Genomic DNA, 12,668 nt, shown 5'->3' on the forward strand with positions numbered 1-12,668 from the left:
GTTTTTGGTAATATGTCCTGGGCTGATATGGGAGTGCAAGCAAGGGTTTTGCCGTAATAAGGTTCTGGCAGCCCGGTATTTGGTAAATATTCCTGGGCCCTCATCAAGCCTTTGTCACCTTGGGCTGTGTGTCACGGTCTGTTGTGTCATCTTTGTTCTGGCTGCCTGTAACTTCTCGTCCTCCCTGGTGAGTCCCCCTTTCTTCTCTGTGGGTAGGGAGCTTCATGGAGCCACAAAGGGCTCCCCCAGAAAACCAGCATTGAATGTAATGAATGCCTTTTTCTGGTGAGCCCCAGTGGCTTCCTGATTCCCTCCCACCTTTCCTTCCAGGTCTTTGGACAGGGGTTTGTTTGCTCATCTGCTCTAAGGCTGGAGAAGTAGTCCAGAGGGCAGTAGGAGTTCTAAGCCTCCATCCTTTCCTTGATAGTGGGGTAGTGCTAATGAGCTAGTACTTGTTTCTAAAGATTTGATTAACTTCACATTGTTTGGAGAGTTTCTTTGGTGGTTTTGAGGCTTCGGTCTCTTTGAACCCAGCAGTGGTCTGTATTGGTTTGCTGGCTTCCTGGATGCTTTCCTAGTGGGGTGATGGAGTGTCACCTGTCTCTGCACCTCTGTGAGGGGAATGGGGGGGTGGGGGGCAGATTATGGTGCTGGGTCTTAGTAGGCCTCTGAGACCCAGAACTCCACTACTAATGTGACATGACCTAGTAGTTGGGAGCCATCTTGGGCAACCACCTTGGCTCACACAGAAAGAGGGGTTTCATTATATTCAATGCTGTTTTTTTGCAGTTAGTCTTGGTTTTTACGAAGATGTCTACATCCGGCGGGACTCGATGATGTCAAATTCCCACTATGATGAAACTGACCGTACGTGGGTATGGGACTACCAGACTGATGATGAGACTCACCACCTCTTCATGGATGTTGGTAAGTTTTTTATCTTTGAAGTTTGATACTAGAATGAACCTCTTTTAATATACAAGAATACTTATTAATTTGTAATAATTTGCATTTTCTGAAATTAAAAACATGATGTGCTGTTAGTTAAATTGTAGGCTTATAATGTATTATCTAATTGTAGAATACAGTATTGTACATAGGCTAAAGTAGTTCATTTTATTATAAACAAGTATTCTTTCGATAATAATTGGCATTTACCTGAGTTTACCTGAGGGCGCCTCTAGTGGCCTCAATAGGGACAGGAAACCGGTGGCTCATTGAAGGTACCCCATTTGTCGTGATGATATTATCAGGCTGGATTTTGAGCTGCAGTGAGATTTTAGCATTCATGGCTTTAGTGGGTAGGCAGTTCTATGGGTTTATTGGGGGAAAAAGTATCTCCTGTTTTCTGATCTACATTGTGGCTTGAAGCTGCTGCTCCTTGTATGTTACATTTGATTTTAAAAAAAGTGGTCTGGATCAGTATCCTCCAAATTAAATATTTTAAAAGTCAAAACATTTGGGGCTAGGGTGAAATCTGGTAACTGGTTATGAGATTATTACACTCACTAGCACTGCTTAGAAGTTTGTAATGGTGCATGAAAATGAAGATAGTTTTATATAAAAATTCATATAAAGTGTAATAACAGGAAAAACACTTTTTTTTTATTATTCTAATAATATAATATATGGTATGCATATTAATGACAGAAATGTGTTTGAGCATACCGATGTTCCATAGCATTTTATTACATAAATTTCTCAAATGACAGTTGAATAGAAGTTTTGCATAAAACCAAGAAAAACAAATAGGTAACATTGAAATAAATATGTAACAATATCTTCACTAGCAACTTCTACCCCGGCGACATATTTTTTTTTCTGGGGGGAACTCTTACGGCTCCCCAGAGCTATCCAGGCTGATATGGATGTCCCTAACTTTGGCATCAGTCGATGTGGGTGGAGTTCTAGGCCTATTGGGAATCACAAGCTAGAACCTGGCCCCTTCAGAGAGGCACGAAGGAGCAATGGCCTATAGAAATGCACGTGCGATTTTGGAGCATTCTACATCTGCCATCGACTGGGACAGGTACCCATGAAAGGTAACCGCCTCAAAACAAACCCCCTATTCTGGTTAAAAATGACAAAAATAGACAAAAGAGTGGACAGAACTCTCCCAATATAAAATGAGCAAGCAAGCATGACATTACACGAGCTGCACTGCATGTCTGCACAGCTTCTCCCTCTTGGACACCCCGCGCTGGCGATCCACTACACAGTTCTTCGGCTGATGGGATATGGCTTGGTTGTTGTGGCTCCAGCTCCGGACTTTTATTGTGCTGTCCTTTGTTTCAGTACTGCTCTTACGGGGTGGTGTGCGAGCTGGGAGTAATCACAGGTACTCGGGCTGCATTTGCTTATGGTCACCTTCCCTGAGTGCCCTGTAAGTACCGCCCTTGAGGCTTGGGGTTCCTGTCCACAAGTCGCCTTGAGTCTACCTCTGTTGGTCTTTAGCTGCTTGGTGATTGACAGCTCCAATGTGTTTCGGGGGGTTTCCTCCCTAGTTTGCCTTCGGGTAAGTGGTTGTTTTTGCACTGGTAGTTTTTACCTATAACAGCAGGCCGGCTTTGTTCCCTCTGGATACTGCTATCCTCTTGCGAGGGTTTTCTTTTCTTTTTGTTTTTGCCTGGTGGGGGAGTCTGCCTTGGTGTTCCTCCCCCTTTATACTAGGGTTGTTTGTGTTTGGTGGTACCCTCTGCTTCATCCTCATGAGTGGACACGTCCTGGGGGTTCAGCATTAGCAGTGTTGATTGGTAGCTTGAGCTACCAAGCAGTATTTACTAATTTAAATAAGTATTTACTAATTTACTTGGTACTAATAATACCACGTACTATTAGCAGTACCCTGCCTGGAGATAACCCTTAGCAGACCCAGTCTAGGGGCCCTATGAAACTCAGCGGGGGCGCTCGGGTACAATAGATGTGACCCCTGAGTCCCCTCTCGCTTTTTGCGAGTTTCAGGGTTGCTCTGTTTCCTTGTCTCAGGGCGACGCTCATTGTTTTTGCCTCTGTCATACTACCTGTTGGATTGGTGACACATTCGACCCGGAGTCCTGCGAGCCTTGTTGCTTGTTTGTAACTCAGTTCACCCAATCTGATGATGACATTATTCGGGTGCAGGCGGCTCACACGTTGCAAAATAGGTTTAGGTTGTTGCAGTATGCTAGGTTAGTTGCTTCCTCGGATGCCCCGAGACTGCCCCGTTTTGTTTATAGGGACCCGAACTTAAGGGGGTGTTGGTCACTTTGGTCTTGGTTCCGTCCGCGTCCCCCCCCCCATTCTTCTCCTGCTGTGATTCATTCGGTCCCGCTTCCCCCCCTCCCTGCTTCCAGCTCCTGAGGGCTTTGGGGTCAAGGCAGGGATTTAGAGGTTTCTGAGACTGGCAGTTTCGGGGGTTACCCCTTCCGGGGTGGCTACAGAGGCATTCGAGTCCTGTTCCTCCAGCCATAGCTACAGGGGTCTGACCATTGGGCCCATCCTCTTCCTGCTATTCCAGCCGCCCTGGCTTTTTCTTGTGAGGACGGGGCTTTAGAGGACGACTTGTTCCCGGGGCCTGACGTGGAGGTTCCCAAAGGTTGGGGGAGGAGCTGACTTGAGGGCCTTGGGTCCCGTTGGACCCCGCCTGGTTTTTCTGATCCTTTGAGCGGGGCTTGCTGTTACAAGGAGGTTTGTTTTCCTCCCCCCTTCCCCTCTACGTCCGAGTTGAATTTGGATTTGGCTCCTCCCGAACTGTTAGGAGGCCTGGTCGACGACCGGGCCGCAGGGACGCTAAGCCCCGGAAGCACCTTCAAGGTAACCTCCCCCTGGTTCGGTTCCGTGTCCCTGCGGGTCCTTCGGTTCCATCCTTCCAGAGGTTTTCCGGCTTCCCGCGTCTCTCTGGCTGAGGTGCGGGCGGTCATTGCTGCTTACCTCCAGCACCTGCCCTATGTTTTCGCTGGATACTTAGGACACCTTCTATCATACCAGCACACTTGAGTGGCATGAGGTGTTCACTATGGTCCAGGTTTATCTGAGAGGCATTTTTGCACACTGTAATGAGTGCTTTTTTGCTCCGGCTCTTCTGCGGGATGTTGGCACAGTTCAGCTTCATGTACAGGTTCCCTCCTTGTTGGCTGCACTTGTGGCTGAGGACTTGCCCACGCGGGGCTCACTGGCTTCGGTCCTGCGTTTCTTTTTCGTCCTGAGCTGTCTTCTGAATGGCATCTGGAGAATGTAGAGGCGCTTGGTGCCGTTCCTGGGTCTTCCTCTTTGGGTTTTTCGGGGTTCAGTGCCTTGGCGTCTACCCGAGCCCTCGCTCGATGTGCTCGCGGACGTGTCGTTTCTAAGCTGGGGCTTTGTGACCAGTGCTCATCAGGCCGGCCAGGGGCAGTGGGGTCCTGTCCTTTCGTCGGGCCCACAGCACAGTGCAGGAGTTCGTGGTGGTGTGGTTTGTGCTTTGGAGAGTTCGGGTCGCCCGCGGATCGACGAACTGGCTCCATTTGGACTGCTCCCCGATGGTTCATTGCCTGAACCGAGGGGGTTCGGTGCGGTCCTTGACTCTTTGGGGTTGGTCACTTCGGGTGACTCATCTGCCGAGTTCTCGGGGTTTGGCTCTTTTGGCAATTCACATCCGGTGGGTGTTCAGTGTCCTGGTGGATGGCCTGTCCCGGTTTGTTCCCCTGTCCATGGAATGGACGGTCGATGCTGACTCACTCACTTGGCTCTGCCAGATGTTCGGGCACCCACAGGTGGAACTCTTCGCATCAGCATGGTCGAGGCGTCTTCCGGAATATGTGGCGCCCTTCCCCGACGCAAGGCTGTCGGTATCGATGCCTTCCGGCAGGACTGGTCGATATGGGGGTTCCTGTGTCTTTCTCCCGGTTCAGCTGTTGCTCCAGATCCTGGCTCGCTTGGAGACTTACCAGGGGCGAGTAGTCTTCTTGGGCCCTTGGTGGCCGACCATGCCGTGGTTTCAGGCACTGTTTGCCTGGTGTCTGAACCCGGTGGTTTTTCCGTGGCTCCACCTCTTTCAGAAGATCGGCCTGGTCCGTTACGAGACTGGTTCACTCTTCTCCTCGAGTCTTCGCGTTTGGTGTTTTTGACTCGAGTTAATCACACTGTATGGTGATCAGGTGGCTTCATTGATGGTGACCCACCTGCGAGCTTCGTCTCGGCAGCAGTATGAAGTTTCCTGGCAGTCCTTCCATTTCTTTTTTACTCTTCGCCGTTGCACTTCGCTTTCGGTTTGGGCAGTGTTGTCCTTCTCTCATGGTTGTTCCAGGACCGTCATCTTATGCCGAATACTGTCACCTCGTATTGTGAGGTGCTGGTGGAGCCGCTTCAGCTTGCTTTCGGTATAAATGTTACTTCTGCACCGTTTCGCAAGCTGTCTCATGCGTTGTTTCACCTCCGGCTTGCTCCATCTCGGTTTGTTGGGCTCCTTCAGTTCAGGATTGTTTCTCTAAGGCTCTTTTCTTGTTGGCATTGGCCTCTGGGGGTCGGGTTGCGGAGCTTCATGCTCTTCTCCAGCACAGGGGTTTCTGCTCTTTTGGTCGTGGTGATACGCTTGTTCTTTTGCATCCGTCTCCTTCTTTTTGGCGAAGAATGAGACTGCTGTTTTCCAGAGTGGTTGTTGATGTTTGGTTGATCAGGCCGGGGGTGCATCATATGTTGTGTCCGGTTGCCGCCCTCCGCCGTTATTTGCGCGTCATGGCTTCTGTGTCCGGGGACACGCTTTGGGTTGATCTGGTTTCCCTTCTTCCCTGTTCGCGGGTACGGGTCTCTCAGGTTGTCAGCAGGGTTATTAAGTGTAGCCAGCCTGCGGTCTATCCCTGTGCCCATGACGTTCGTAAGTTCACTGCTCTTGCTGCCGTCTTTGGTAGCATGTCCTGGATTGACATTCTGGCACTGGGTTTTTGGAGGTCGAACAGGGTCCTGGCTGCACGCTACCTCATAAATGTTCCTGGGCCTAATCGGGCCTGTGTTGCTTTGGGTCGGCGGCTGTACCCTGTCTCGACTTCCAGTTAAGAGGTGGAGCACCGACCGCCTCCCGGGTAAGTCCCCTTCTTTAGTTTTCGTCTTTGGAGAAGTAGTTCTGGGAAGCCATAGGGCTTCCCCCAGAAAACCCAGCGTTGAATGTAATGAAATACCATTTTCTGGGTGAGTCCCGGAGGCTCCCCGGCAACCCTCCCTCCCTCCCTCCCTCCCTCCAGTCGGCGGTTTTTGCCTATTTTGATATCCAGCTCCAGAACTCCAGGGTGGATCACTGGCGTGTGGGTTTGGGGCTACCCCTTTCCACTCCCTAGGAGGGTGGAGTTGCGTAGACATGCGGCGCAGCTCATGTGACATCTTGCTTGTTTGCTCATTTTTAATTGGGAGTTCTGTCCATTCATTTGTTTATTTTTGTCATTTTTAACCAGAATAGGGGGTTTGTTTTGTGGCACTTACCTTTCTGGGTACCTGTCCCGGTCGATGGCAGATATAGAATATCCAAAATTACATGTGCATTTCTGTAGGCCACTGCTCCTCGTGCCTCTCTGATGGGGCCAGGTTCTGGCTTGTGGTCCCTGGTAGGCTTAGAACTCCATCCACATCGACTAATGCCAAAGTAAAGACCAACTTACGAAAATAGAACATTGCTTAGAAAATCTCAAATTCTGCCCCAAACATCATCTTGCTTTGTGACTTTATTTTACAGCACCTTAAACAAAAAACTGGTGTGATGGGTTGTGGTATTGCAGCTATACTGAACCAAGATGGTATGGCTCTCACGCACATAAATAAAAAAAAATGCTGCTATTGGCTTTGCAGTGTGTAAGTCGCAGGTAGAAACAAATGAAAACCATCAAATAAATAATTAAAACAGTTTACTGAAATACTAATGAACAAAATGACACCTGGGAATACTTGGCTATTATTATATAACAAATAAAATAAGTAAATGAATGTTTAACTCTAATACAACACAAAAGTATACTGGTGGTGCTGAAGACAACTACCATACCACCACAGCATCCAGCATACGACGTTGGCTGAAGGCAGATGGCGTTGCAGGAGACTAAGGTGTTCCAAGAGCACTAAGAGAGAGACTGGCTCTCCAGGGAGGCGGTGCCTTTTATATAGTCCGGCGGTGATGACTCGTCCAGTGTCAACGCAAGGTGGACACCTGGTCAACTAGCAAACTGCTTGTTGTGGCTGGCGGTGCCTTTGTGTTGAGCTGCACCACTGCCAGTTGAAGGCGGCTAACTGCTTGTTTGTGGGGGCAAACTATCAGTTAGCAGTGGCGCCCGGCTTACCTCTGAGTCATACCAGGCCGTGCCAGGCCCTGGGGGGGTACGGAGAGATGGCAGGACTGATGACTCATCTGGGCTGGTGTAAATGTAGACTTCCAGTGCAGAGGCATTGAAGGTGAAGGGAAAAGGCAGTTCCACTGCTATGCAGGGGATTCACTTGACACTGGCAAATGCAGTTATACCAGAGAGAATCCCAGGAAGCAGTCTCAATGAAGTCACAAGTGACCTTTTGCAGATTTGTGTGACAGATTTGCCTTAAACCAGCAAGTACAGTACAACCTCGATTCAACGTACTATATGGGACCAACCCCAGTTCGTTGGAGCGTTGGATTCGTTACAAGAGGTGACCTTCAGGAGGCGTTTGTGTCAGTGTCTTTTTTTTTTCTTGTACACAATAAAAATGCATTATCATATTACATACTCTACCTATATATTACTTCTCTACTAAAAAATACTGTAATTCATAAATTTACCTTATTGTTGAAGTTATGTCCATCTTGAAGTTTCGTGAAGTTGTGAATGCTCTACATTAAATACGTACTGCAGTGCATTATGCCGTTAGCACTGTGTTGATTAAAAGTAGTTCTGCTGTATGTTGAGTTCTACAATACAGTTTATGAAAACTATTGTACACTAAAATTACTGCAACTTTAATTTTAACACTATGTACACACTTAAATTTAACACTTGTTCTAACTGTTCACGCCGCAGACGATGTTTTTAGATGTTTGCATCAGCTTTGCTGGTGCTTGCTGTTGCTGTGGCTTCAGCTGCTTCTGAGCTGGTGCTGGCTGCTGTTGTACCAGTGCTGGGTACAGCTGTGCTCGTGCTGGGTACAGCTGTGTTCGTACTGGTTAATTTTCTGCTACAAGTTCTTGCAAAATATTGCTTCATTTTTGGCATTAATAAGGCACTATTAGTAAGCCCCTGAGACATTTTGTTGTATAACAGTACAGCTGTAGTCAAAAAATGGTAAATTCCACAATTATTCTTTCACCGGCGGTTAAATACTGTATGTCAATTACAGACAAAGCTAAGGGCACTGGGTGCATACTGTACGAACTGCAGACTAGGTCTATACATACACCCTACAGTAGGCTGGTGTTTAACCCTTCAATTGCACATCGCATCATATGATGCTTTGACCGACTTGCAGTAAATTGCGCATCGCATCATGTGATGCTTTGGAGTACTACGCAAGATTTAAACGGCCCGCGGATACACGGGGTTCACCACACCTTCATCAGGGCTCTTGTAAACAGACGCAATTTTTTTTTTTAAATTGTGGGCCAAACTCCCGGGTGTTAGGGGCCTCAGTATTGAGTGAGCTACCAAGCCTGACGCACGCAGCATGAACTCACAGCACTGCTGTTCAGCTTGTGACCACAGCATCGCCTAAAAATGCCATAATTTACTTGTTCATGCTATTATGTAGCGATGATGATATTACAGAAGACCCCTGACTGTGATAAAATTGACCAGGGTTCTGATAATAGCAGGATTGTGGTGATATTTAGCGCTGCCCGCCAAACACACACCTGAAACTATGACGTTGGTACAACGTTCGAACAAGTTTTAACACCACTTAACCAGTTATAACAACCACTATAGCAAGTTGTACCAATGTTCTAATACGTTATAAACACTTTAAGCCAAGATATAACAACTTTATTACAAGTTGTAACAAGGGGAAAATAAAGAAAGTTTCGGTTTGTGTTTCCAGGGTGTGCGCCATGGAGGGAGGAGTAATGCTGTGGGAGGGGAGGGTAGTGGCATTATCTTCTGACAATGTGTGGCCACCTTTTATTGGCTGCACTCACCATACCAGCTTAGTGGTTCGCTATGGTGAACACAAATGTAGATATTTATATATAACGTGTGTATAGAGGGTATAAACAGCAAGAGGAGTAGGTTGGGAGCCACCATTTTGGTGAGGGAGGAGCGTCGTCTGCAGGACTTACCATGTTGTTTACTGATGACCACGATGGTCATTCTGCCTACTCAGCATACCAACTTAGTGGTTCGATTATGGTGAACACGAATGTAAATACTTATATATAGCGTCTGTATATAGTGAATAAAAGCAAAAACAGTATTGTGGGAGGAGAATGTGGGTGAGTCAGGTGACTTGAGGGAGGGCAGTGAGTGGCTGGCTGGTACACGGCAGGTCACTCCTCAGTTACTTTTTTACTCAGTAATAGCAACTTAGTGGTTCGTTATGGTGAACAAAACATGCAGATACTTATATATAACCTGTGTATATAGTGTAATAACCGACAAAGTATTTGTTCACTGTTTGATGAACATAATTGAATCAACAATATGCACACCATATTTTTGAGTACAGCGATGATTCACTCATTTTATTATATAAATATATCACGCTACACACTATTGAATAATATTACAGCAAAAAAACTACGAAAAATCAATCAGACATTGAAATAATTAGGTAATTATCTCTTTGTGGCAACTCCGGCCTGACAGCTGGCGATCAACAGACCGCCTGGGTCGCACGCTGAGTCAGCGCCGGTTTTTTGCTAGAATTCCCCGCCCTATAGCGGGCAATATATGCCACTTACGATTTTTTTATTATTTTTCCCGTGATCAGTGAACACAAATTAACAGGTTAGGAAGAAAAATAATTTTTTTTTTTTTTTTTGGTATGCGCCTGTGGGTGTCAAATGGTATATACTGTAGCTATGCGCCATTTAAGGGTTAAGCCAGACCCAGTAACATAAATTTCTCTCAAATATTCGATTTACATCAATATATATAATTTTGGGTTATATATTTAGTTTAGCAACATTATTACGATAATAACAGCTATAAAAAATACTTATTTTAAAACTGATTTATTAATTTTATTATTTCGAAGCCGTTTGGTCACTGAACTGTGGCGACGAAATCGAACAAAACAAGCACGGTGTTGTGTTCGATTTCCAGTATCAAAAATTTCTCTCAAATATTTTGCAATTTCTAGCAATTTCTCTTTTCTAGCAATATTTCTAGCAATTTCTCTCAAATAGAAACGAGAAAGTTGGAACAAAAAACACAGAGGTAGCCAAGTCGTGCACGGGTACAAACAAGAATAATACAATCACAAATGAAAATATTTGCTGGTATTATGCAAAATGACAGTGTAGATATGGGCCCAGAGGCACGGAATGCTCATTCATGCACCCACGGAAATGCCGAAACTGGTTAGGGAAAGGCAGATGTCGTTTTGATACAGAGTGTAGATATTTTCACCCTAAGCTATGCACACTCTCAGTCAATGAGAGGAAATGCTACGATCTTCACTGCCCCGATTTCCACGTCAGAGGTACACAGCGCCATATAAGAGAAGAAGTCCAACATAATAGCCCTGAAAATTTTTTAGAGGCAGGTACAAACAGAGGGAGAAACAGACAGGCAGAAACGTGGCAGGAGTACGGATGGAGAGGGGGAAATGCCCAAGACTGGACTACAGTTCGGCATCAAGCCCACACATACTACACCCCCCAACTACACAGAGACTACCACACTCCCCAGTATCACTTCCAAAACTGGACAAACCATTGCCACAACAACACACCCTGGGTCAGGGTAGAGAGGAGGGAGAACTACCAAAACCTTCCAGAAGTTACACACAACATGGACAATCATTCATATTTGCAAACATTCAAGGTTTAAAGCCAAAGTCAAGAAATAAAGTTAAGTTCATAAATGGCCTTCTATTAGAGTCAAACTCAATATTTGGGGCATTCACGGAAACTCATACAAAAGATTACATGGATGGTGAAATCTGGATTCCAAATTATAATCTATATAGATGTGATAGAAAAACTAGGTCAAATGGAGGAGTAGGTCTGTATATTAAAGAAGACCTGGTATGCACAGAACTACTAAATTCAACTAATGAGGTGGTAGAGGTACTTGGAATGAAGGTAGAGAAACTAAACTTAATTATTATTCTATTATATAAACCGCCAGATACAACGATTGAGGAATTCACAGAGCAGATGCACAAAATAGAGAACATACTTGACAACCTAGCAAACCCAGCTCCAGATATTATCTTTCTTGGAGATTTCAATTTACCGAGTCTAAGATGGAGAACGGCAAACACAAATATCATAGCAGGGAATGACCCGGGAAATAACCAACCACAGGTTAGAGAACTTTTGAGATTCTGTGACAAATTCTCGCTCAATCAACAGATTACAGAACCAACTAGGAACGAAAACACACTAGACTTGTTATTCACAAACAATGATGAACTAATCAGGGATATCACAATCTCAGATACTTCATACTCAGACCATAAGCTCATTGAAGTGCGAACTAGCATAAATAACGGTAGTAGGTCTAAGAGACCAAACAAGCGAGAAGGAATATTCAATCAATTCAATTTCAACAATAAGAGGATTGACTGGGAAAAAATAAATGTAGACCTTGCAACCATTCAATGGGAGACGGTCTTAAGCGACAAAACTCCTACACAGGGAATAGCTCAACTGACAGCTGAAGCTTACAAGGTCTGCTTGAAGCACGTGCCTGTGAGGAGGGGCAGAAAGAGGACCACTCTAGAAAGAGAACGGAGACGACTGTACAGGAGAAGGAAAAAAATAACGGAAATGCTTCGGCAGACACAACTATCACAAGCAAGGAAAACAAGCCTAAGCAGGGAGATTGAGGAAATAGAACAAACGTTGAAGCGATCATATGAGTCTGAGGAAATGGAATTGGAACAGAAAGCTATACAAGAGATAAGGAAAAATCCGAAATATTTTTTCACATACGCAAAATCAAAATCCAAAACCTCGACCAGTATTGGACCGTTAATTACAAATGAAGGTACGTACACAGAGGACAACAAAGAGATTAGTGAAATTCTAAGAAGCCAGTATGAGGCTATGTTTAGCACACCAATAAACAACATGAAAGTTGATGACCCAGACAGCTTCTTTATGAATGACATTCAAGCTGCAGATAATATAACGGATATTACCACAAACTCGGAAGACTTTGAAAGAGAAATTGATAATATGCCTATGCACTCAGCTCCTGGGCCTGACTCATGGAATTCAATATTCATAAAGAAATGTAAAGTACCAGTAGCGAGAGCACTCAGCGTAATATGGAGAAAGAGCCTGGATACAGGGGAGATACCAGCAGCACTTAAATCTGCAGATATAGCTCCGTTGCACAAGGGGGGGAGTAAAGCCTTGGCAAAAAATTATAGGCCAGTTGCACTAACATCACACATAATAAAAGTGTTTGAAAGAGTGATTAGGAATCAAATTTCTAGTTTTATGGAAAACAATGAATTGCACAATCCAGGACAACATGGATTTAGAGCGGGAAGATCCTGTCTGTCACAGTTACTCAACCACTATGACAAAATCACAGAAG

General features: G+C 45.4%; 1 protein-coding gene across 5 annotated transcripts in view; it reads left to right on the forward strand.

Moving 5' to 3' along the window:
- The window catches only part of Polr3H (RNA polymerase III subunit H), a 103,096-nt gene that overhangs the window by 17,268 nt on the left and 73,160 nt on the right, over window positions 1-12,668 (forward strand). For all 5 annotated transcript variants that reach the window (XM_069324288.1, XM_069324279.1, XM_069324290.1 and 2 more), the window contains exon 4: window positions 790-927. In XM_069324288.1, coding sequence (XP_069180389.1) covers window positions 790-927 — 138 coding nt within the window. The remainder of the gene's footprint in view (window positions 1-789; window positions 928-12,668) is intronic.

The sequence above is a fragment of the Procambarus clarkii genome, chromosome 2, assembly GCF_040958095.1.
Source record: "Procambarus clarkii isolate CNS0578487 chromosome 2, FALCON_Pclarkii_2.0, whole genome shotgun sequence".
In the NCBI taxonomy this organism is placed as follows: domain Eukaryota; kingdom Metazoa; phylum Arthropoda; class Malacostraca; order Decapoda; family Cambaridae; genus Procambarus; species Procambarus clarkii.